Source organism: Tenrec ecaudatus, chromosome 1 (assembly GCF_050624435.1).
Source record: "Tenrec ecaudatus isolate mTenEca1 chromosome 1, mTenEca1.hap1, whole genome shotgun sequence".
Taxonomy (NCBI): Eukaryota; Metazoa; Chordata; class Mammalia; order Afrosoricida; family Tenrecidae; genus Tenrec; species Tenrec ecaudatus.
In genome coordinates, this window is record NC_134530.1 from 236,643,478 (window position 1) to 236,668,398 (window position 24,921).

Consider the following 24,921-nt stretch of genomic DNA (forward strand, 5'->3'; position numbering starts at 1 on the left):
AAAGACTGCAGTCTGCAGTATGGCTACAACTCAGTGTGAGGAAGACAAAAATCCTCACAACTGGACCTATAGAAAACATGGTGATGACTGGAGAAATTATTGAAATTGTCAAGGATCTCATTTTATTTTATTTGAAAACAGCTGTACTGCATTGGGAAGATCTGCTGCAGAAGGCCTCTTTCAAGAGTAAAATAGTAAAGATGTCACTGCCTAAAGTAATGGTGTTTACAATCACTTTCACGTGCATGTGAAATCTGGACACTGATAATATTACTGCAGAAGAATCAATGAATTTGAATTAGGTGGTGGCAAAGAAGACTTAATGTACCATGGACTTCCAGAAGACCAAACACACCTTTCTTGAAAGAAGTACAGGTAGAATGCTGCTTAGAAGTGAGGATGGAGAGAATCGGTCGCATGTATTTTGCATAAACTCTCAGGAGAGCTCACTCTCTGGAAAAGGACATCATGCTTGGTAGAAGGTGGGGAAAAAGAGGTAGATTCCCAACAGGATGTGCTGACTCCATCACTGGGTCAGAGGTAGCAACAATGGAAAGGACAAGGTGATGGTTTGTTCTCTTGTACACAAGGGCCTTGTGGGTCAGAACCTACATTGGCACCTAACAGTGACATCAAGAGCAATGAAACATGCACGTTCTTAAAATTTGGAGTCTTTGTGTTGAAGAAACAATCTGGACAATTTAAATCTAAAAAATTCTCTAGAAGTGGGGGAAATATTCGATACAATTGGACTCATGGAGAAATTCAGAAAGGGATACTTTAATAGTTAATAAATGTCTCAACTGCATTTAGGAGTCTCTTAACTTGCATACATCTGGACATTATGGAAACCAATTCATTCAGCCTGTTAGGTTATCAACAGAAAGACTTCCACTTTAAAATATATGAAATACTAAGTAGCTGGGTAATATTTAAATAGCAATATATGTGATCAAATTTTATAGTACTTTTTTCCTAAGTGAATCAAGCAAAAACTATCTATTGCATTAGCATTAAGAAGATATCCCCTAAGTTAATGAAATTTAAATAGAGGACTTGCTAATTTCTTATTAATGTTAAATAAACTAACAAATAAGTGCCTATAAAATAAGGGAGTAGAACAACAAAGAAACCCAGTAATTGCTGAGTTTCTACCTTATAACACCATAAAGCAGAATTGGGTAGCCATAAACCCACAGAAAAGATTAAGATGAAGAGAAGAGGTATCCCAACATCTTCATAAGAACCGTCTTAACCACTTCTACTGCATGTCCAGGGTACCACTATGACCTAGGGGAGGCTGGTTGAGCAGTATAGCCACGCAGCATCTAATTACATGTGGTTGTTACATAATTTCTTGTCAACTTGAAGTGTAGTGGTAGAGTCTATCCTGTCAATCAGGTCACAGCCTGATGGTGCCTCCTTGTGGATGTGATCTCCTCATAGGAGAGTCCTGGGAACCTCTCTGCTCTCTCTGCTTCATCTTCCTGCTGGAAAGCTATGTAGAGAGCTGCCTGAGACCTGCCAGATCCCTGAAGATATGGTCCCTGCCATTGGATCCACAGACTTTGCACCCACTGGCCAGTGATCTTCCTGCATTATGCATCATTGCATGTGGCTGCATGAGTCTAAAAAGGGATTTATGGACTAGTATCAGACTTATGGAGTTGATTTGGACTGCTCTTTCATGTTTGCTTGAGATATAATTACTTCTTGATGAAAAGCTTTCTCTTACACATATAGGAGAGTCACCGGATTTGTTTCTCTAGTCTACCCAGCCTAACACCCATCTTATATTATAACAGCAACTCGTGGCTCCTTGGCACTGTGTAGGGTATTTTATTTCAAAAATTTAAATTAGAAGGTAGGCAGCTTTCAGGGTAAGTAAAGGGTAAGGAACATGAAAAAAAAACTCTAAAGTATAGATAAGTATAGATGTTTGTTTGCAAATGCACCATACATTTTTCAAGTCCATTGAAACTTACTTACCTGCCGCTAAAGTCTGTCCTGTTTCTGGAGCACTGGTTACACAACCAAGGGAATTGCAGAGAGAAATAGTAAAATTGTACTTTTTGTAAGGTTTCAATCCATTTACAACGTAAGATAGTTCTTGGGGTTTTGCACTGTATAAAACCTTCAAGGCCAAAAAAAGAAAGAAAAAAGATAACATTATCAGTGTGAAAAATATACCTTGTTGTTCAAAGTTCCATGAATTCAGACAGGGAGAATTATTGCCAACTACTGTAAGAAAAAGGGTTTATTTATTTTTTCCTGAAGACTCTCAACAAGCCAGAATTTAATTGATAATTGTACAATCACACTGTTTTATGAGGTAATAATCCAGTTCCTGAGTGGATAAATGAGGAAACCAAGTTATTGCCTCATAAAGCAGCGTGGTGGTATGGTTATTGTCGCCAATGGTACACATAAAGGATGGTGGCATTGCCATTGTTATCATGAAAACCCCCAACAAACCATAGGGTTGGCCAAAAGCATGCCAGGGCAGTACTGCCCACATGCTGCTTGATGGAGTGAGTACAGAAACCCGTCACAATGGCAAAGAGGTCCTATCAGAGACTTCTAAAAAAGCAAGGTGGAGGGAAACGCCACACAAAAGAAACCTATTACTGAGCATCCACATGAAGCCATTTTTCAATTATCTTTCTTAAAAAACAAACAACTATGAATGAGAACAAGCCACTGCATTCTTTGAAATACTCTTTTTAATCATATATTTCAAGTGAAAAAGAGGGGGGAAAGATGTGAGAAAGTAGGAGAGGAGCGCCACAGTTCACAAAGAAGTCACTAAGCTTCCACACGGACAGCTGCGCCTGTCACTGTCACTGGGATTGATCAAACAGAACTATCTAGACGCTCATAGGCTGTGGGGACAAAGGTCACTGCTGATACTAAAAAAAAACTGTTTTAAGAAGATGGAGAGTATGCTGTGAAACATATTTTCAAAAACTATGATTTCTTCAGAATACTTATACACATTTATGTTAAATAACCTTCCATTAGTATAAATATAGGTAAGTGTGATGGTTAGCAAGTTTTAAAGTAATCTTCTGGATATCATCCTCTCTCCCGCTATGACTCCCTCACAGTTACAAATTGGTGCTGACTCACCGTGACCTGTAGGACAGAGCAGAACTGCCCCTGTGGGTTTCTGAGACTGTCACTCTTTACGAGAGTAGAAAGCCTCATTTGTCTCAGGGGATCTACTCATAGCTTCAAACTGCTGACCAATGAGTAACCATTATATAATAAAATTCATACGAATATGTGCCTGAGCGTTGACCTTAATCTTTCATCGTTTTTTTGAGTAGTTCTGGAAAGCAGTGGGATTATAATATAGACTTGTATTTACCTAACATTTTTTTCCAAAATAGAGTTGGTTCCAAAGATTCTAAAAAAAAACAACAACAGATTTTACATCATTTTCTTACTATCAATTGTACTGAGAATTCAAATATCAAAGACCTAATTATTAATTCATCTCTCTAAGCTACTGGAGATGTGAGTTTTTTCTTCTTCTGTGCAAGTTGATTTAAAATTTTCCTAAGGAAAATAAAACCTTGAAATAGTCTAAGCACTGAGCAAAACTACAAAACTTACTCCACCTGCAGCAAATCTAGGGGTGCTTTCAGGAAAGACTTTCAGGAACTCAAGTTTAAGGAAAAAGCAAAACATCCAAACACGTCCTATTTAATTTAGGATGTTGAATCACTTTTTAAACAAGTTATTCTGTGCAGTAGCGATGCATAATGGAACATAATGAAAAGGAGAAAATTTAGATTGTTACTACTTTTAGCAGACCGTTGCTTCTCTATATGCATTTGTTATGTTTCCTAATTTTTAGCATTTACAGTTTTCCCCGGCGCTTTGGGCAGACAATATCATCACTTCATTATAGACTTTGCCTCTTGCGTACATGCAGTAACCTTACACAACTTAAATGATTGATATGATTTAACATTTTCCACAGGATGGACCATTAAAGGATGGGAAGATGACAGACTAGGCAGACGTTCTAGAGTCTAGCATACAGACAAAGACTGGAGAAACCAAATGAATGCTAAAGATGCCAGTCCTGAAAGCCCGAGCTTCAAAGGAATGGATTAAGAAGCAGAACCAACACCCATCAAAAGAAGCAACTGAACGAAAACAACGAACAAGGAGGCACATGGAGACCCACTACTCTCTCAGGCAGGTGCTCTACTGCCCAAGGGCGCTGGGGCCATCAGAATAGCCAGCCAGGCTTCCTCTTGTCTTATTTTTAAAATGCTTCCCCTTCTCTTGTTTTTGTTTTGTTTTATTTCTGGTGTTCAATTGTCCTCTTTTCTTCCCCGCCCCCTCTCTCCAACTCTCACATAGGAGAGACAGCAATCTTGTCCACACTAGCCAGATACATCTACCCCTCAGGCGGCCCCATTTATTGGGTGAATGCCTCCATTTTCTCCTGCCTCAGTAAACAACACACAACAGCCAACAACCGCCTCCTTTGACATGAAAGTTTTACTCTGACTACTTAAATGCTGCCACAATAGCCAGCCATGTAGCATGTCTGGCCTGCTCACTCAGCTATATCAAAGCAAAATAAAGCCATAATCCAGGACAAAACACACCAACATCAATTAACCACAGTTCTAACAACACAGTATCTCGGATGCAAGAGACAACCTCAGTTTACACACACACATACACACAAGGGACCAAGATACAGATACAGCCTTCCTGATCAAGAATGCAAAAGAATTATATGGTGATCAACTGGGGCAGTGGTGGTGTGTGAACATCTCTGACTTCTACAGTGGAAGAAAGTACCCAACTCCACAAGAGCCCGAAGGTGATTCCGACAGGACTGAGTTCAGATGTGCTTTTAGCCCTCCCACCTTCCTTCTGACTCCTGACTCAACTTTTTCCACCCACTGCACTCTCGGCTTTTCTATGCGGTATCCTAATACATTTTAAGATCCAGAGATTGCTGGCACGATTAAAAAAACATTTTTAATAAAATAAAACAAGGCAATGATTGTAAGATGTTTCTGGAATTCTCAGATGCTGAAAAGTAAATAAATACATACAGAAGGAGGTGGGGAAAATTATTCCATGCAAGTGTGACATCCCATCCTGATATTATGACCATTTCTATGTATTTCTCCTGCCGCCTTCTTAGACAAAGATTTCTTACCAGTCATTTTTGCTAAAGGAGTTAGCCAGATATTTTTGATTCACCGAGATTTAATTAAGACACACTCAGTTAAGTCCAGAAACATATTTAATTTTTGAGAAGGTAAAGGATTACTTTAATTAAGCCACCATTGATTTAATAATATGAATGAATATATACTTAGTTGCAGACAATCGCTCTAACAGAACGAGAGAGCTGCATAGTTTAATAATTGGGAAAGGTGAGGTCAGGGTTGTCTACTCTCGCCGTGTTTATTGGTTCTGCATGCTGAGCAAATGAGACAAGACGCTGGACACTATGAGGGAAAACCCAGCATCACGGTTGGAGGAAGGCTTTTTAACAAGCTGTGATATGCAGATGACACAATCTACCTTGTTGAAAATGATGATTTGAAGCAATCGCTGATGAGGGTCAAGCATAGAAACTTTCAATGTGGGTTGCAACTCACTGTAAAGAAAACCAAAATCCTCACAATTGATCAATGGAGAGAGATTGAAGAGGTCAAGGATTTCATCTTGCTTAGATTCACAGTGAGTGTGCATGGAAACAGCGGTCAAGAAATCAAATGGTGCCCAGCACAGGTAAATCCGCTGCTCAAGACCTCTTTGAGGTGTTGAAGGAAGTCACCTGGAGGACTGAGAAGCCCTGACCCAACCCAGCATCTGGTCCATCACCTCATATGCATGGAAAAGTTGGATATTGGATAAAGAAGACTGAAGAAGAATCTATACATTTGATGTATGTTGCTGGAAAAGAATATTGAAAGGGACATGGACTGCCAAAAGAACAAATAAGCCTGTCTTGGAAGAAGTACAGCCACAATGCTCTCGCAGCCCATCCTGGAAGCAAGGATGGTGAGACCTCCGCTCCGATATTATGGACGTCTGATCAGGAGAGACAAGTCCCTGCTAAAGGGCATTTTGCTTGGTAAAGCAGAGAACAGTGAAATAGGATAAGGTCCTCAAGTAGATTAATTGACACAGTGGCTGCATGCAACAATGGGCCCAACATAACAATGGGGAGGCTGGCGCAGGACCGGGCAGTTTCATTCTGCTGTAAATATTGTCCCATGAGTTGGAAATGACGTGACAAAATCTAACACCAACACAAATACATGATGGTAGAGGAAGAGGAGAGTGTGAGTGGGGGCAAGTGAGCAAGAGAGAAGGCATAAATGGATGTGTCTGGAGCCTTCCAATACAGCCACAATTACAATGTCCCTGCCCTCATTAAATAATAGCTACTTCATAATGCGAAGTGTCGTCTATTGTAAATAATAATAACGAACAATGAAATGAGAACAAATATTTATCAAGTTCTTCCAGTGCCACCTGAATCATCTAGGTAAGCAGAAAATGTTCAAATGAAGAAAATCTGAAGCACGGACATACAGGAGCTTGCGAGGGATTAAAGCGAGGTACAGATCCAAATGATGTTGGATGAAGGCTGGTTTTTATCCCCATAATACTGGGGTTTTCCTGTTTGGTTTGGCTGAAGTAATTGCAACAATACAAGTAATCATTGTTTTGAAACTGTGCTTTATGAAGACAGAATAGCTGACAAAGCATAAGAATAGTCCAAACAACAAAACAGAACCTCCAGGATGAATGCGGCATCATACATGACAGTTAAAGACCGAAGGTAGTGGATATAACTGGGAGTTTATTTTAAATCCTTAATATAATGAATTGGTAGACTTAGATTTTTAACCTAAAAGATATGCATTGTTTTAGCTATGTTTTTATTGCAGGATATAGTTGAAAATTAACATTATACCCAGACTAATGGAAAAGTATACCAAGAAATCATAAATAATTCATCATCTATTTTTTCTTTTTCTAGTATTAAAAAAGTATGCATTTTATATAATGATATATATGCTCTATCCACTGAGGACATTTAGAAACAATGACAAATTTACTGGCAAGGATATTTCTAGGACCAAGATAATGATCATTTCCCATTTCTCACTAAAAGAAATCTTGAATTCTTCAAGAAATGGTTGGTTGGTTTCAGGGCTGGATAAGATGTATACCAAATAGATTTCGATATCTTATCATTATTGGATACAAGGAAGTGAGCAAACACAACTAGAGTTAAATTGGTATAACTAAGGACTCCCACTTTCAAATATAGGCCACCTGGCTATTCAAAATTAACAAACTGCTATGTATTTAAATTCATAATAATTTCTTTAAATGTATGGATTGTTCATGACACTTTTCAAGTTGGTAACCATTGAAGGATGATAAAGAACCAATTCATTATCTTGAAACACATTTTCATTATGTCTGATTCATAGCAAATCTAGTGCATAGTACAGAGCTTTCTGGGGTGTGTGGGGTGAAGGTGGGGGGCATGTCTTTCTCCCAAGGAGTAGCTACTGGTTTGAAATTCCAACAATGATGTTAGCAGCTAAGCGCATCAACCACTATGCCACCGAGATTCCTTATTATCTCAAAAATTTATATATCAAACAGAATTAAATATTTCCCTTACTTTTCTATGTGAATGATACCAAAGTGTGAGCAAACAGGAGGAGAGTTATCTCCTTTTTGGGTATTCTGATGTATCTTAATTTTGAAACTTCAATGAATGGGACAGGCATTAAGCACTAATGGCTAAACTCACAAAAAAGAGATGATTCGATTTTGTATCTTTTCCATAGTCTTATCAATAACCACCCACAGTCTTACAAAATGAATTGATTCTGAGTTTGATCTAGCTACCTGTTTCAAGACAATATAGATGCCTGAACAGTTTGCTGAATTGCACCATGAGCATGTATTCAGCAAAATCCAGAATACAGAAAATGCTACATGTCAACCAATCTGGGGGTCCTTCTGCAGGGATATCATGAGAAAGAGAAAGGAAAAAAGCAGACTTAGATTTTCTTATAAAGGCAGCATACACTGAAATGTTAAACAATGGACAAGTATAAATTATAGTTAACAGGATGTGCATACTAGATACAAAATTTTAAATGTAGGATGTTTTTTTATTAATCAGGATAAGAATTTGTTATAGGGCAGGGAGTACATTGTGACTTTTTAAATTTCTTGCTTTATTTATGGACTTGAGTGGTTTTTCCTTAACCATTAAACTCCACATTTCAGTAATGTGACTATTTTTCTGCCTGAATCTTATTTAGTAAGACTTTTATAACTCAGAGAAGATACAGGAAGACAACACGTGTAGATTGAAAATTTAGACTAAGAAATGAACTTAGGATGGAAGTAAAATGAAAGAAAAATAACTATTAGAGAAAGAAATAAAAATATTAAAGTGTATTAATTAGACTACTCTGTAAAGGACATGGGATTAAGAAACATGGAGAAAGAATTTTAAAGAAATAAGGTTTAAAAAAGAAGCAAAGAGAAAAATGATTGCTATAGCAGACAAAAATCCAATGGACACATAAAGATTTTTAAATAATTTTAAGAAAAACAGAGATCACTGTAGACTATATACAGAAGTCAGAAAAATAATGGACATGCATAATTGGTGTCCCTAAAAGAAAAATAAACAAAAGGAAATAAAACAACCCTTAAAGTTATAATTTCAGAAAAGTTCCTTAAATACTAGACAATTAGGTCTACATAGTAAGTAGCAGTCCTCTGTGTCATGGGAAATGGTCTCAGTAGAGTCACTAGCCAAGTTCTATCCTCTCGTTGTCATTGAGTCAATGCAGACTCTTAGCAGTCCCATAGGACAGGGTAGAATTGTCTCTGTGAGTTCCTGAGAGTGTAACCCTGGTGGGACTGGTGCTTTTGAACTGCTAACCTGAGGTTAACAACCCAACTCATAATCATTACACCACCAGGGCTCTTCAGTTTAAAAGCTATGATAAATTCTATTCGTCTGCACTTTTTCTAAGAATAAATAAATAAATAGATATAGATAAAGATAGATAAATGCACTCTATGTTTACTTATATTCCAATAAGATTAAATGTAATATAAATCTCAACTGATTTTTTTTATTATAAAGTCTCGGTGGCACTGTGAGTGAGGCATTTGGCTCACCACTGCTAGGTGAGAGGTTCAAGGCCACCAGTTGCCCATGGGAGAGGACTAAGATGTCTACTTCTATAAAGATTTGTAGTCTCAGAGCCTATATAGAATCATAATAAGTTTGAAATTATTTGAACATCAATGGTTTAATGCATTACTGCAAGTCCAAAAACTGCATATGGTAGTGTGCAGCAACTGAAAGTCAGCTTCTTGTTAAATATATAAGAATATACAGTAAATATTACTATTAAAAATAAAACCTATGAGAGCCCAAACTCACTCAACCGGACTGCCTTGTTGTTCTGGGTCTCATCAGTTTTCTGCCTTTGCCAGGGTGCAATCACCTCTTTTCGATCACTATTTACTAGATGACATCTGGTTTTCCTTTTCTGACAAGTTTTTGTCACACACGGGCCCTGACTTTCACAAATTTGACCATAGTATATTAAGTAACAAACTACTCACTCTACAGGAATACATAGCGGGGGTGGGGGGGGCTGTTAATCTGTTACAGAGTTCTGTAACCTCAGAAAAATGAAGTCATCACTCAATTCTGGAAGGACGTTAGTTGAAAATCACAGTACCTGTGAGGAAGATGTCCCTGGTCTAGACTGTTGAGGCGGCTGCTCTGATATCATACCGATGTTATACGCCACAACTTCTCCCCTGGTAGCATGCTCGGCTGGCTTTGTCCAAGATATGTTCAGTGAGTACGGTGAGAGAGGCAAGACTGAAGGGGGACTCATGAAGACAGGTACTACCGATGACAAAAACAAAACCATGAAAGCTGTGTTTACAAGCTTGGACACTGGATTCACAAGCATAGTCTTTTTAAATTTTTCTTGGAATATCCCTTGTCCTTGTCCTCTACTCTGGTTTTTAAAAAGAAAAATCAGACTGGTGTATAAAAATGAGGTTTACTTTTTAAGATTATTGGTAAGAATGCTCTCCATCTTCATAATATTCACAAAGGCATTTTCTACACATAAAATAAAATACTATAGGAATTTGCTGATGTTCATAATGATAATTAGTAGATAGCCAACCAGAAAAATACTGGTCTTAGGAAGTCCTTGAAAGGAGGACTCATAAAGTATGTCTCAATCCACAAAATTCAGAACAATGCGTAGTGAAGTACCAGGTTTCTTATGTAAGGAAATATTTCAACGGGGAACACTGGTACTCTTTAGAAACAGGCAAATTTAAAATGTCCTAAATAATCCCAGAGGAAACTATTACGTTTGGGGCATATCTTGATTGAAATATTCTGGGTACCTACTCATATATATTTTCCTCCTGCCATCCTTGAGATCTTAATATGGATTTTAAATGTGCTAACCAAAGGTATATTATCAAAGGGCCTCATCACACTTCCATTAGCCAGTGACCCATAAGATTATGAGGGTCCAGTATTACAATTTCACCTATTACTTTTCATTCCTGACCTTGACTTTCCCCTTCCAGAATGCCATGCCTCATCACTTGTGCTCTCATGGTGCTATTATTTGTCCAAGATGGCTGGTCGTCATTAAGAGATGCTGAAGCACAATGCGCATTTTATTCATGAAATGACTCCCTTGGACACCAACCTAAAACTACCTTCACCCTCCAGAGTCCTAACAAATGCAGGTCAGGGCATGGGTTTCTTTGCATATCCACAGGTTCAAAGCACAACAAGAGATTTTCTTTTCTTGAAGGATGGTGGAATTTGAAGTATTTTTAATGTAAAAATTAAGGTGGAGGATTTTAAAATCTTGTTTGTTGGAATATTATCAGCAGAAAAGCATTTAATTTGCCCCTCTGCCTTACCATATTCTCAACTTGTTCATTTAAAAATTACTGTTACAGATATTCACGTCTAGGATTCTGTCATTATGTACAATTTAGTACCCAAATTATTCATTGTGAGTGAGAAATGAAAATAAAAATTATATGTAGGATATTGATTGCTATTATGTTTTTCCATTTGATATCCAAAAATCAAATCAAACTTCTTGCCATTGAATATACTCCAACTCATAAGGATGCTATACAACAGGACAAGCCTGCCCCTGACAGTTTCTGAGACTATAACACTCCATGGGAGTAGAAAGTCTTGTTTTTCCCCTTAGGAGTGGCTGGTGGTTTTGAAAGACTGACCCTGTAGTTAGCTGCCCAGGGTATAACCCACTACATCACCAAGACTCCTATTGAGCTACATCTTGAGTAAGACAATATATATAGCGAACCCACTTCAGGAGCAGATATAATTTCTGATCATCTCACCCTCCAGTCCTTGAAATAATAGCTAAATCATTTACTTTCTGTGAGCCCCCAAAGCTTATTGTAAATAGTTTATTTTGTTTAAGATCTCTAGGTATTTTTGTAATGTATTAATTTTCTACCATTGGCTATACCAGCTTGTAATATTTGTTTTTCAAAATGTACGTTAGTGCTGTTGGATTCAGTTTGAGGCAATGTGTTATTCTTTACCTGATTCACTTATTCTTCCTGATGTCCAAGCAGAAGACACGCTACCGGCCATATTCACAGCTAAGACTCTAAACTCGTGCTTGGTATATGGAGCCAAGCCAGAGACAACTGTGGTTGTTTGGAGAGGTTGTAATGTGTTTTCATTGGCTGGGTCTGAAAATGAGTGAGGACTGAACCAGCCACTGTTCTGAAAAACTCTTCTTTCTGCAGGCACAGTTTCTCCAGTAGAAGTGGATCTTTTCATGTACAGTTCATATCTTATGATTATTCCTAAAAAAGTGAAGCAGTGAACAAAGCGGTTCATTAGACAAATTGGCTTGAATTTTTTTTTTGGGGGGGGGCGGGAGTGGTGGGGGTAGAAGTAGGGATAGGCCAGTAGACAAATGTTGGCTCTACGTTTTCCATGTGGTAAAATTACCTGTCTGTCGCTTTAGCAATCTAGCTATTGACCAAGAAACTAGTGAATGATACATGAACTATACAATCGTTTCAAGATCAAAGAGTCACATTGAGAACTGTAGTGAGCGCGAACCAAATGATAGCACTCTCAATAGCATTAAATACAGGAAAACGCTCAGCAATGAAAAAGGAAGCTCAAATAATGGATACATTTGATGTTTGGTGAGGAATGTAGAATATATGTGGACTGTCACAGAGCAAGCATATCTGTCCTAGACGAAGTCCAGCCAGGTGCTCCTTAGAAGCAAAGATGACGAGGCTTCATCTCCGATGCTTGGGGCAATTTATCAGGAGGGACAGGTCTCTGAAGAAGGGCCTCCTGCTTGGTAAAGTTAAAGTCGGTGAACAATGGTGGGGACTGACACTGTACCGTAGCAATGGGTTCAAACATAGAAGTAACGATTGTGAGCAAGGCAAAGCACAAGGCAATGTCTTCTCTGTTGGACACAGGGTCACTATGAGCTCAAAGCAAGTCAAAAGCAACTAACAGCAATAAGACACACTCATGGGGGGAAAAAAAGACAAAAGTTTACAAGTAGATAATAACTCTATGGTCAGTAAATTCCATATTTTTCCAGATAAAGGGTCATAATTTCTATTAAGTCATTTTAAGGAATTTGATCATTTTACCTTCAATTTTTATATTATAAAATTTGGGGATTAAACCTGACTATTTAATTTAAAGGAACATTGGTACATTGGGTCAAGCCATGGGTTAGTAACCAAAAGGTTGGTGGTTCTTATCCACATGCTGCTCTACTGAAGAATGATGAAGAAGTCAGCTTCCATAGAGACGTACAACCTTCAGGAACCCTATGGGACAGCTCTGCTCTGTGCTATAGAAGCATTGCGGTGGCGGGTAACATGGTAACCACATAAGTCCTGTTTATATAACAATTAGGCAACTCTAGTGAATAACTTCAAAGACCTAAATAAGGTTTTCCCTTCATAAGTGTGATATTAAATTACTAAATCATCTATGAATGTGAACCTGGCCTATATAACCATGGGTTCAATCATCTAAGTATGAAAATTAACTTAATGGAGCCAGTTAACCTATAGACGGTTAAACAATTATTTTACATTTCTTCTTGCTGCAAAGAGAAAATGTACTCCTCATGAGTGCTCTAACTCATGACACAGTCAAATCGAAGGCATTTCATAACTGAAGGTCAAATTATGAACTTCATTTTTGTGGCGTGGCAGATGTCATTAAAAGCACTAATGCTAGCCTTTTACAAAGTAAGTTAATTGAATGAAATTTTTATTCGATTAAAAGAAGTATACTTGTTCCATTAACCAGAACAAAAAAGACCGTATGCCTTTAGAAATCCACAAGCCTTCCATCCTGCAGTTATAAACATGAATGCAATTGGCAGGCTCTCAGGGTACAGGTCCAAAGTTCCTAGGTTCTCGTGTGTGTTTTTCCAAAGAAAGGGAAACCAGGCTTTCGGTGCTCACCATTTGGTTCCAGAGGTGGTGACCATTCTACATGAAGTTCTGTGGGACTGATCTTCCGAACCGCAGGTGGACTCAGCCTCTGGGGAGGGGCCTGGGCTGTGGTCACTGCCATGGGCAAGCTACCCAGACAGCCCCCACTCGTGCAGGCCTGCACAGAGAAACGGTATGTGGTGAACGGAAGCAGATTCCACATCGTAGCTGAGGTTCTCTGACTTTCAACGGGAGCACATGCTTGGGTGCCATCTAACCGAGCACAAGACAAAATGTACTTTTCGATAGGACCGGAATCATTGGAGGGTGCAGTCCAGGTAAGCTGCACAGATTCTGCGCGAACCGGAATGACGTAACTTAAGTTCAGGCTTCCCGGTGGGACCCCTGATGTTGTCCTGTAAGCGGCAGCTGCGCTCCTTGTTGAACCGTGCACACTGGAGGTCTCGATGTAGTAGGAATAGAAGGTGTATGGAGACAAGGCCGTGTCCAAAAAGTATTGAGTACCTGAAATTAAAGAAGAAAAAGAAATAGTAAACATCTAGGTTTGATAAGGGATCATTTTAATTACTCTTCTGCTATATAACATATATAAACATAAGCTATGCCAAGCCATTATTTTGAATGACAGTATTAAAAATAATATGTATTCTTTACTTTTACTATACAGCATAAAGTAAAAAAAGTACCATTTTTGTCAGTATTTAGAATTTATTTAGGCTTTTATTTTTCTCTATGTTATAATTTCTTTTATAGGCAGAGTAAGAATTTTTCTGGGGCAAATATAGCTATGTTCCTCCTGTAAAACTTTTATTTTTCAAATACAAGTAGACTAGATGAGAGTTCAGTGTAATATGGTCAAATCTGTTCCCTGGCCAGCCTTGTGATGGAAACTTTCCATGAATCTGACATATGGAAACTGTATGAGATTATGTTTATTACTGTGTTAAGCCACTACATTTTTGAGGCCTCTCTTACTAGCAATGGGGGATTTACAAAGGAGAGCTTATGGACAAGCAGAACTTGTATGCATGAAGCATATGAAGGACTGCGGAGAGGAAAAGGAAGATTCGAAGAGATTGAAAAATGCAGGGGTTGGAAATGATCAAGTAGGTGCCTGGATCTCTCCATTCCCTAGAGAATCAGTAAGTACAAATACTAGACTAGCTACTGCCTTTCTTGCTTAATAGGCCTCAGGAGTGGGTACCCATCATGAAGGGGAGCCCCATAATTACATGCCAGTCCCAGCTTAGGTAAGGGCACTTCAAACTGGAATAATGGAATGCTTTATCAACAAGAGCCTGATTTTAATCCAAAGGGTTCTTGGTTTCTCAAATACTGATATCAGGTGATTGAGAGCCAGTGAGCATGCTCTGGAGCCTTTGTAGCTGCAGCCAGGTGAGAGTGTAGCCTCTAGGCAGGGCCAAGTGGCTGGTAAACATGGAAGAAGGTAATCTCAGACAGTCCTCAGCAAAGTTCAGGAAGCCTTAACAACGTCTTAAATAGATGTGTTCAGCATCTTCACATCTCCTTATGGCACCAAGTACAGATGCATGAAGATATTGACCAGGTGCTAATTCCTAGCTTGACTACGGATTTATGAACATTATTTTAACTTTACTTAGGCACATGTGATTGCTGAGAACTTTCTAAGGTACCAGTTATCCATGTGAAAATAAAATCTTGGCAAATGTCACATTAATAGAATTCTAGAATCATTATGCTATACTTCCGTTTCTTTAAAAAAATTTTTTAATTTTTAAAATAATTCTTTTATAACAAAAATGTACAAACTATTTGGGGTAAACTTTGTTAACATCCCTGTAAGAATTGCCTCTATAGAGGAGAATAGTTATAACTACAATTAATTAATTATAATTAATCTAATTAATCTGTTTCAAATAACATAATTATTATAAATCACTAAAAAGTGTATTCATGTTGATATCTAATACTCTGTCCTGTATTAATTAGTTGGGGTTTTTAATTGTGAAAAAAAAATCCAGGAAATTGCTGTTTTCTGAGAACATGAGTAACCTGTAAAAACCCATATCAATTCCCTCCTAATTCCTTATGTTTTCTGAACTGCAAATTGACATAGGTTGAGGAGCAGAATGAAGTTTGTAGAGAAATATACTAAGTAAGCATGATTGGTGAAGGCGCAGTGGTGCAAGAACATTATGTGATTTTTACCTGGAAAGAGAAGAAAGAAAGCTAGTCAGGAGTTTCAGTGCTCCTTAAATCAGAGTTGATATGTTACCTCCATACACACCTGAAGGCAGCCCTTATCACAATATATTTCAGTTTTCTGAAAAATTGTCTTTCTTACCCAGGAAATGTTCTCACAAGGTCTATCTCCTTCTTACTTCCCTTGGTATTCACAAAACAAAGCATATAACATAGAATTACAACAAATATGTTTGATGAATTAAAGACACACTGTCTGTTTGGAAGAGGAGTATACTCTACTAGACGATCTGCTGGTTATATATGGGTAGAAGTTACCAAATAATTTAATTCCATTGATTATTCACATGGCCAATAAACTGGTCTGAAAGATATTAATTGAACAAAATACTTGTTGGTAATTGTACAGTAGCACAGCAAATAGTACCATCACAACTGGTTAATAAAGGAAATTCCGCTGTCTATATTAGGCAGAGAAAGGTTGCCATTACATATGCTTGTGGAATACAATATCATTTTCAAATGATTATTATCATAAATTTAATTTATATTCTGTATCCCATATAAAATTGTCCAAATGAACTTTTTGTTAAAAATAAGGGATGGTCTTTGAAGGCTAACAAAAACATTGGCAGTGTTCTTTCTATTTATCATGTCAAAAGTCAGAAGCTAATTAGGAAAAAAATTATCAATACTAAATTTTGCAAAACCTGGCATAAACTCAAACTGGAAATGGGAAGAAACAAAAGGGGATGAACGTTAAAAGTGCAGCATTTGCTGAAGACGGAGCATTTGAGAAGCGAATGCAGCCCCATAGATTAGACGCTACAAGAGGAATTTACCTGGAAAGAAATGAGAATGATAATATAATCAGATGAGACTATATATCTATGTAGAAATATTGTATGAATTAAGTGAAGCCATTTGCAATGATATAAATAGTATGCTCATTAATGCTGTCATAAAAATAATATAAGAGTTTAAATAAATCCACAGGTTTAAAAGACTAATATATCAAACTCGTTTCTTCCCTTGGTCAGGATAAAATTTATCTCCTTTAACTCTGAGTTTGATAATATACTTTCCAATCCCAAGCTTTTTAAATATAAGGACAATAATCTAAACCCTTCAACCAGCACAAATTTGTGATATTGAAGGATTTCCATACTTGGCTGTGGTATGCCTCAAAACGCATCATACACCAAAGTTGCTTGAACTTCCTGTGTGGATTTTATTTTCTTGTCTACCCCCATGTCTTTTTACACACTGTTTCTCTCCAGAGAACCTTTCTTTCATTACATGTCGGGCTGATTCAACTTACACATCTCCTCCGTATTGCCCAGCATGTAAAGTTGCTCAGTCACCATCACTATGCCAGCACAGGTATGCTTACCTGTCTTCAGATGCCGACCAGGGTTTCCTTAGTGAGCATAAGGACACTACACAACGCAAATGACAAAGGTTGGCAGATCAAACCAACCAACTCCTCCACGGGAGAAAGCTTGTGCTAGTTAGTTCCCACACAGAATACAGCCTTGGAAAATCCTGCCTTATACTACCGTGTCACTATAAACTGGAATCAACTTGAAATCACACAACTTCTGATGCAATATGTAATGTATTATTTGGTAATGTTTGTTAAATGTTCTCTATTCCTTCTCAACTGTGAGATTGTGTTTACTTATCTGTCTCACCTTTCAAATCTATTCCTTGTATCGTTATATGCCTAGTAGGTGATATCGTTCTTCGTCTGTTATAAAGCAAAACGCCAAGTTCACTCATGTCCAGTCTATTCTGACTTCTACTGGTCCGATAGAACAGGGGAGAACCACCTTTGTGAGTTTCTGAGACTAAATCTTTACAGAAATAGAAGCCTCTTCTTTCTCCCTTAGTTTGCTATAAGCAGCGAATAAAATAATTTGAATGAATGGATGGGTTCATGAATTTCTTTTATTAGCATCTGCTCACTTTCACTAGCAAATAACTCAAGAACATTTTTTTTTTAAAAAAATAGGTGCTTGTCATCTCTTTTGATTTTTTCCTCTTCCTCTAATTGTACTGTTTCTCTCAGAAATAATGCATCATCTTCCCAGTGCTTGCTTCGGCGGCACATATACTAAAATAAATCATCTTCCCATTTGTTACAATAAACCACTGATATCATTAAAAGTTTAATTGTTCACAGGCTTTAAAACTATTTCACCATTATTAACTGGATATTGTAAAGAATAAGGAGTTGGCAAGCTTTGTCAGTGATGATGCTCTATGACCCTAAGCTGAAAAACTTCTGTCCCCGAGAATCCCATCGTGCACCTGGGCAGCTAATAAAAGTTTCTGTTCTAACAAGGAATTCTCTAATGGTCTCAACCAAATGATCAGACCTGCTTGGAAGACAACACTATTAATTTTCTTTGAAAAGTTCAATGATTCGCCATCTATAATTCCAAATGCCTTTATTTAACCCAGAGTTGTGCTCATCCAGCTGAAAATAAGTCGTGTTTCCCTTTCATATTACACATGCTATCCACACACTGGAAACAGAGTAACAAACACGGGGATATTATTAGCATGATGCAAAGTTCTGACTGCGTTAACCAACTGTGCTTACTGTTCAAATGCCAGCATGCAGATAATTTCCACATCCTTCATTGTAGTGATGGTCAAGAAATGCCAAAAGTGGTATTTTTATGAAAAATACGGTTTTAGGAAATAATACCTTGTGTAATAGGATTATATAAATGTCTGATTAGTGAATGAATACACACTGACTGTGCAAGAAAGTGCTATTTGGATTCAATATTAGCTTAATCATGAAAAGAGCAGGAGCATTGTCTTCACATGGAATGTTGCATAAAATAGTTCACAATATGTTACTATGGAAAACACCTCTCTCGATTTGAGAATGGCACTGAAGGGTTTTAAATTTAATCTTGCTATTGAACAAAGCTCTTTGGAGAAAAGTGTGACCCCAATTTGTGACATCAGAAATAATTCACCTGTAATACTGCCATTTTCAAAATCACTTTCAATAATTTTGGAACTCTCTGTCTTCTTCTATCACAAAAGTTTGAGTTTCAGGACACCTGGATCATGCTGATATTTGGAAGAAAATAAACGTTCTAATAGCAGGTTTTTAGGATGCTTTGCCAATGTGGCAGATGTAGACAGATGTTCATTTCCCTTTGCAATCTGCAACATGAAGTTCAATGTTTCCATTAACTTCATGAAGACTTGGAATATGAAAGAGATATTTAGAGTTAAGAGAAAATGATAGGCATAATAAGCTAGGTGCAACTTATATGTAAGTACAAAACATCACCCACTTTAACATATGCGTAATAAAAATATGCTGTGCAGAAATGTGAAAGTCAAACCATGCTCCAACAAGGCATCTCCCTACTTATTTATATTGAGGAAGTTTATGGAACTGTAATATTTTGATGTAGTTTACATACTGTCCTATTATGGATGTTAAACTAGAATTTTGGAAACCTGGGTATTAGACCAATAGCAAAAAATCCAGCTCGATGTAAAGTAACTCTTCCAATGTGTCTTAAACTAGTCTGTAGCTAAGCATAACAAGAAGCAAAGCACAAAGCTGGAAGAATGCAAAAATACCATTTTTTCTTCATGGGCTCAACCCAAAAATCCAAACTGACTGCCATCAAGTCTGACTCACAGTCGCCCTAAAACACAGGGTAGAACTTCCCCTGTGGGTTTCCCACACTTCAACTGTTCATGGGAATAGGAAGTCTTATCTTCCTCCCAAGGATGTTCAAGGTCAACAGCCCCACTCCTAACCACATGCCACACTGGCACCATGTACTCTTGGAGACTGTATCTCAGAGGTTGAAGTAAATCTTTTTCAAGGCAATGAACATCATCAGTTTTCTTTCTAAAACCACTTTTAAATTTTAGAGATGGGAAGATAAACTTTCTTTTATTTACATTTCCTCTTTTAACTTAAGTTCAGGTTTTGTTCCATTGTTTTGTAAAAATGGTGATATAGGCATAAAATGAAATTATTTTCTTAAATGGAATTTTACATTTATTTTTATTTAAATTTTTTTTATTAAAGGTCATTTTATTTGGGCTCGTAAAAAGTCTATTTTTAAAATCACCTTTTGAACATGGGGATTTAACATTTTGCGTCTTAATTACGATAGAAATAGTTGATAAATTTCTGACAATCGTACTTAAAGATGATACATAACAGTTTATTCTAGTAGTCAAATGGTGTTACACATTTTAAATTAAATTACTATAATTCTTCACTGATTATTTTAGTTCTTCTCAATGGCCTTAACACATATCATTGATATTTTCTGTGTTAAAAACGTAAACTATGCTATACATTTACAATCATGCCCCCACAGACTATTAACAACATGTTATTGGGAGGCGCTGCCAAGCTGACTTTGACTCATAGCAACCTCATGTGACATCTCAAAACTGACAGCATGGTTTTCCAGGTCTTTCCTCCCAGAGAGCCACCAGGGTTGGATCAGACTGCTGGCCTCTAAGTTAGCATCCAGGTGTATAACTGCCACACCACACAAGTCCCTTAATTAACAACATGCTAGGATTCCAAGATGCCAGACACCATAACTTATTTAAATGTTTTTCTATTGCTGAATATCAAGACTGAATCCAAATATTTCGCTGTTATAAATGGCATGGACGAAGACATTTATTTGTGATTTCTGTGTTGGCTATTTATGACTATCCACTTGAAAAAACAACTCCATAAAGTAGATATATTGAGTTAAAAGATAAAGCAAAAAGTTCCAGTTTTTTTCCATACACATAAGCCATTTAGCTCCCCTGAAAAGTCATACAAGTGAACCCACCCTGACAGCCCAGCAATTTAAGAAATTTTCAACTTCCCTTCATCTTTATCATTGTGGTTTTCCCCCTCACCTTTGAGAATTTGTTGTTTTAACTTGGATCTTAATTTTTGCTGTATTTATTTGATTTCTAGTCCAATGTGTTTGATCTGTATGCACTTGAAATACTCTGTGCTGACAGGGGAACCACAACAATATTTATCCTCAATGTCAAACACTTAACTAATGTGTCAATTGTCAGAATATTATATCTTTCCATTCCCCAACCCTTAAACTCACTGTATGGGTATCGATCTTCAGTTGTGTGGATTTCAAAGCCGTTCCTGAATAGACGGTAAGAAAGCCAGTGGGCATTTGGAGAATCAGGTGGACTCCAGGAAAGATGGATAGCAGAAGAACTTTGAACTTGTCCTCTGGGTGGAGGTTGCTGAAGTGGAGCTAGATTACAATGGAGAGAGCAGTTATTAGCCAAGGCAATCAATAAACACACAGCAAACTGAGGCGAGAGATCCAGCAGAGGGGTCTTTCTGGTTCAGAATTACTTTATCAAGAAGACATGTGGTTGACCAAGACATTAATACACAAACACCCCACAACAGGAGTCCTCAAAGAGTTTTCATCTGTGAGCTTTAAACCACTTCAGGGGTCAAAGCAGCTGAGATACAGTTCAGGGGAAAGGCATACAATTTTGTATCAAGCAATTTTTTCTTCTTCCTTATAAGAGAAACTACTCAGGGATGCATAATACTTACTTTCTAATTAATTAGTTTAAGAGTTGACGTAGCCAAGTTCCACCGAAACTCGAAGTAGCATATATTGTTTTAGATTTCTAGAAAGAATTTTCCATCCCATTAAGCACAATGACTCTACTTGCCTCACAGAGCAGATTATAAAAGAAGGTAAAATATATTGTGACACAGTAACTATGGATGTTAAACAGTCTAAATATTAGCAAGAAAAATGTCCATATACAATGTGAATACACAGACACTTGCTACAGTGTTTTTCAGGCAAATAAAATCATGTAGCTATTTTAGAGGTATTGTATATAATACAGATATTTACCATGAAAACATTATTTCATCACGACACATTTTCCTGACGTCCCTTTTATTGTGATGTTTCTTTTATTTTCTTCTTTGGAAGATAAAAAGAGAAAATATCCACCTGTTGTAAGGACAGTCAGCCACCAGCTTATTTACTTTCTTCTGATGAACATGCACCCACACGGTATAATTTAAAAGCAGTACAATTTCATCAAATTTTCTCATTATGCAATCTATGAACCATATACACCACTGTGTTGCCTAATTGTTTAACTATCAATCCTGTCCCAATAATTGTGTAGAAATTAACCAATTGAACGAAATAATTGCCAATATTTCATGTGAAAAATATGCAAGTACTAGGTGGTCGGAGGCAGAGAGACAGTGCAGTCAAGTAGGGTAAATGTCTAAAGAACTTACTGAAGAATCAAGGAGCCCCAATGGCACCGGGAAGTAGGTATTGAACTGATAAATAACAGCACAGTTGGTAGTCCCAAGTCCCTAGTCAACCTGTGGGAGAAGGATGAAGCTGTCGCCTGCTCCTTCAAAGGTTTGTGTCCTGTCAGCTGGCTACTATAGGTTGACATTGACTCCATGGCAGTGGATTTAGTATTAAAAGGACAATTTTCAAAGGGGCAAGCCAAGTATAATGAAATCAGAAGTAATAAGGCAGTGCTCTCGGGTATATTAACAGCAAAACTCTTTTACAATATATGTGGCAGTTTTCAAAAGCACTTCTATGTGTCCAATGATTATCAATAAGTTCCCAAGGTTAAGCACATAGTTATATTGCAAGGCTGATAGTTACCACGACAAAAAGATACAGAGCATAGTCAACAAAGGGAGCAGGTGGGTGGTGCAACAGACTTTAAGAAATAGGCAAAGCTCCCAGAGGGCCTCGTTGAGTGGTAAAGGTGCTCAAACTGAGTGCCACCACGTCAATGCCCACTCACAGCAACCCTGAAAGGCAGGGTGAAATTGCCCCGGTGCGCTTCTGAGATTGGTACTCTTGACGGGAGAAGAAAGACCATTTCTTCTCCCACAGAGTGGCACATGGCTTTGAACTGATGACTCTTGGATTGCAGTCTCACTTGTAACAATGGAGTCACTAGAATATACTTAATTCCCCAACAGGGAGTTGTAACAACCTACATGAACTATTGTCAAATAGCAAGGTCATTCGAAATTCCGCACCCATGTCTTTGGGAGGTATGCTTACATAGGCAGGCCCTGCCTAGCACATGTCAATATTCCAGACTCCCAGAACGAGAGCATGGTCATGACATGAACTCAATATTTCATACAAAAGTTTCAGCACAGACAGTCACTCTTAACCAAGCCACCAGCCAGGGGTCAAGTGGAAAGCAGTCTGTTCTACACAGAGCAGACAGACTTGCTATGTTCATTATTTGCAGTGCACCTTCCTGAGCCTAGAGGGACGCACAGAGGCATGATTGACAGAAGCCAGGTATGTAGAGGGCTGTACAGTTACCTGATAGCACTCTGTAGGCCCCCTCAGGGAGTACACCTTGCTCAAGGGCGCTTTATATTAAGAAAAGGAACATGGGATTAGATATCCAGTCTTCCCTGTCCTCCAGTCTTCCAGGTAATGGTGGGTGATCAAATCCTAGCAGAGAAACCCAATTGAAGGCTAGTAGAGGGCCAGGGAGCCTGATACTGTAGACCATACAGAATCTTAGAAGTCAAAGCCAAGTAGAGAAGTCTGGAGTTGTAAAATGGAGATGTTCAGCACACTGAGCAAAGACATTAACCAAATGCTATTTACTATTTATCAGCACTTACCAGTTGTATATTTTATTATAAAGACCATGATCTTCTGGCATATAATATTTATATCATATATTTTAATAAACATTCAAATTGGATACTCTCACTGTTCAATATTTATTTGTTTTTTTGGAATTTACATTGTTATATTAAAATTTCAAATTAATATACACACATTTAGATACACGATGAGTGATAACAACCAAAGTGACACAGGAAAATAGAATGGCCTTCATACAGTGCCTTGTGTTATTGAACTCAGGAGTTTCCCATGTTTGATATTGTTACTATGACTGATTGCACGCTGGCTGTATTTGATTCTTTCCGTGGTTTTTAATTCAAGCCTCAAAGCCCTATTGTTTGCGATCGAGGCCCACCGATTCCCAAACTGTCCCCATTGACAGCCTTTCCAAAGAGACTCACAATGCACATTCAAGTTAGAATTTCTTTTGTGAATATTAACAGATATATCTAAAACTCCATAAGCTATCGGGATTACAGAAGATTTCAGAGCTAGAGAAAACATAACTGACCTTTGGACTAGTAGTCTGAGACAGTGAAAACATTTCAGGGTGATGAAAAGAGGGATAGATGTCTCAGTTCTCTTCAAAAGTATAGAAAATGATTTGCACTGCCTGAACATTTCCTTAGCAACCCAAAGCTCTTCACACACGTGGGCTCTTTTCAAATGTTTCAAGCTGATTACTTGTTATGACCATCTCTAGGCACAATCTTGTCTGACTCACAGTATAAACAAATAGTACCTGTTTGGCATTGAAATGAGAATCTCCACAAGCCTGAAGTGTTAGACATCGCTGCACCAACCCCCATGCAGGGAGCTTGAAGGAATTTGAGGGATGGAGGGAAGACATGTGACCATGATACAGAGGTGGGCAACAAGTCATGTGTTAGAGCTGATGCAGCAGGTAGGCTGTCGCAGCAGGGGGTCTCTCAGAGGCAAGGAAGCAGGGGGTGACCAGAAGAGAATGACACACCTAAGGGAAGAGTTAGAGAGGAGCGTGGAGGCTCATGTGCACGCGATGCTGCCTCTTTACACCTCAGTCGGAAGTGGTTGCTATTCTCCCTGTGGGAGAGCATCCAGGAAGTAGCAGCGTTCTAAGGTCTCCACAACATTAGGGCCTGGTCTTGAGTTACCAAGGACTAGCTAAGGTTGGGCGGCTTCACAATGTATCTAAGGCAGGTAGCTATCTCAGTAGCTAAAGCATGGGCTTATTGGGCTATTTTTAAAATGATCGGATTTATACTGTCTGAGTTAGGCTGCAGTGGGCTTTTCTTTTTTATTAATATGATGACATTAGCAAATTGAGGTCAATGCACAGAGATGTTTTTTACTCCATTCTTAACATGCTCAAAGAACAAGCATGCAATCCTGGGCATGAGATAGCTTGACCCAAGTCATTCTGTGCTCAAATGCCAATTATGAGAAATCATTCATTTGCCAAAAC

At 38.0% G+C, this 24,921-nt stretch overlaps 1 protein-coding gene across 1 annotated transcript in view; it reads right to left on the minus strand.

Annotated features, from left to right (window-relative positions):
• The window catches only part of USH2A (usherin), a 987,589-nt gene that overhangs the window by 715,280 nt on the left and 247,388 nt on the right, over positions 1-24,921 (minus strand). The window contains exons 15-19 of the mRNA XM_075540576.1: positions 20,901-21,059; positions 13,600-14,094; positions 11,680-11,949; positions 9,792-9,964; positions 1,990-2,134 (exon numbers count right to left, since the gene is read on the minus strand). Of these exons, the coding sequence (XP_075396691.1) occupies positions 1,990-2,134; positions 9,792-9,964; positions 11,680-11,949; positions 13,600-14,094; positions 20,901-21,059 (1,242 nt within the window). The remainder of the gene's footprint in view (positions 1-1,989; positions 2,135-9,791; positions 9,965-11,679; positions 11,950-13,599; positions 14,095-20,900; positions 21,060-24,921) is intronic.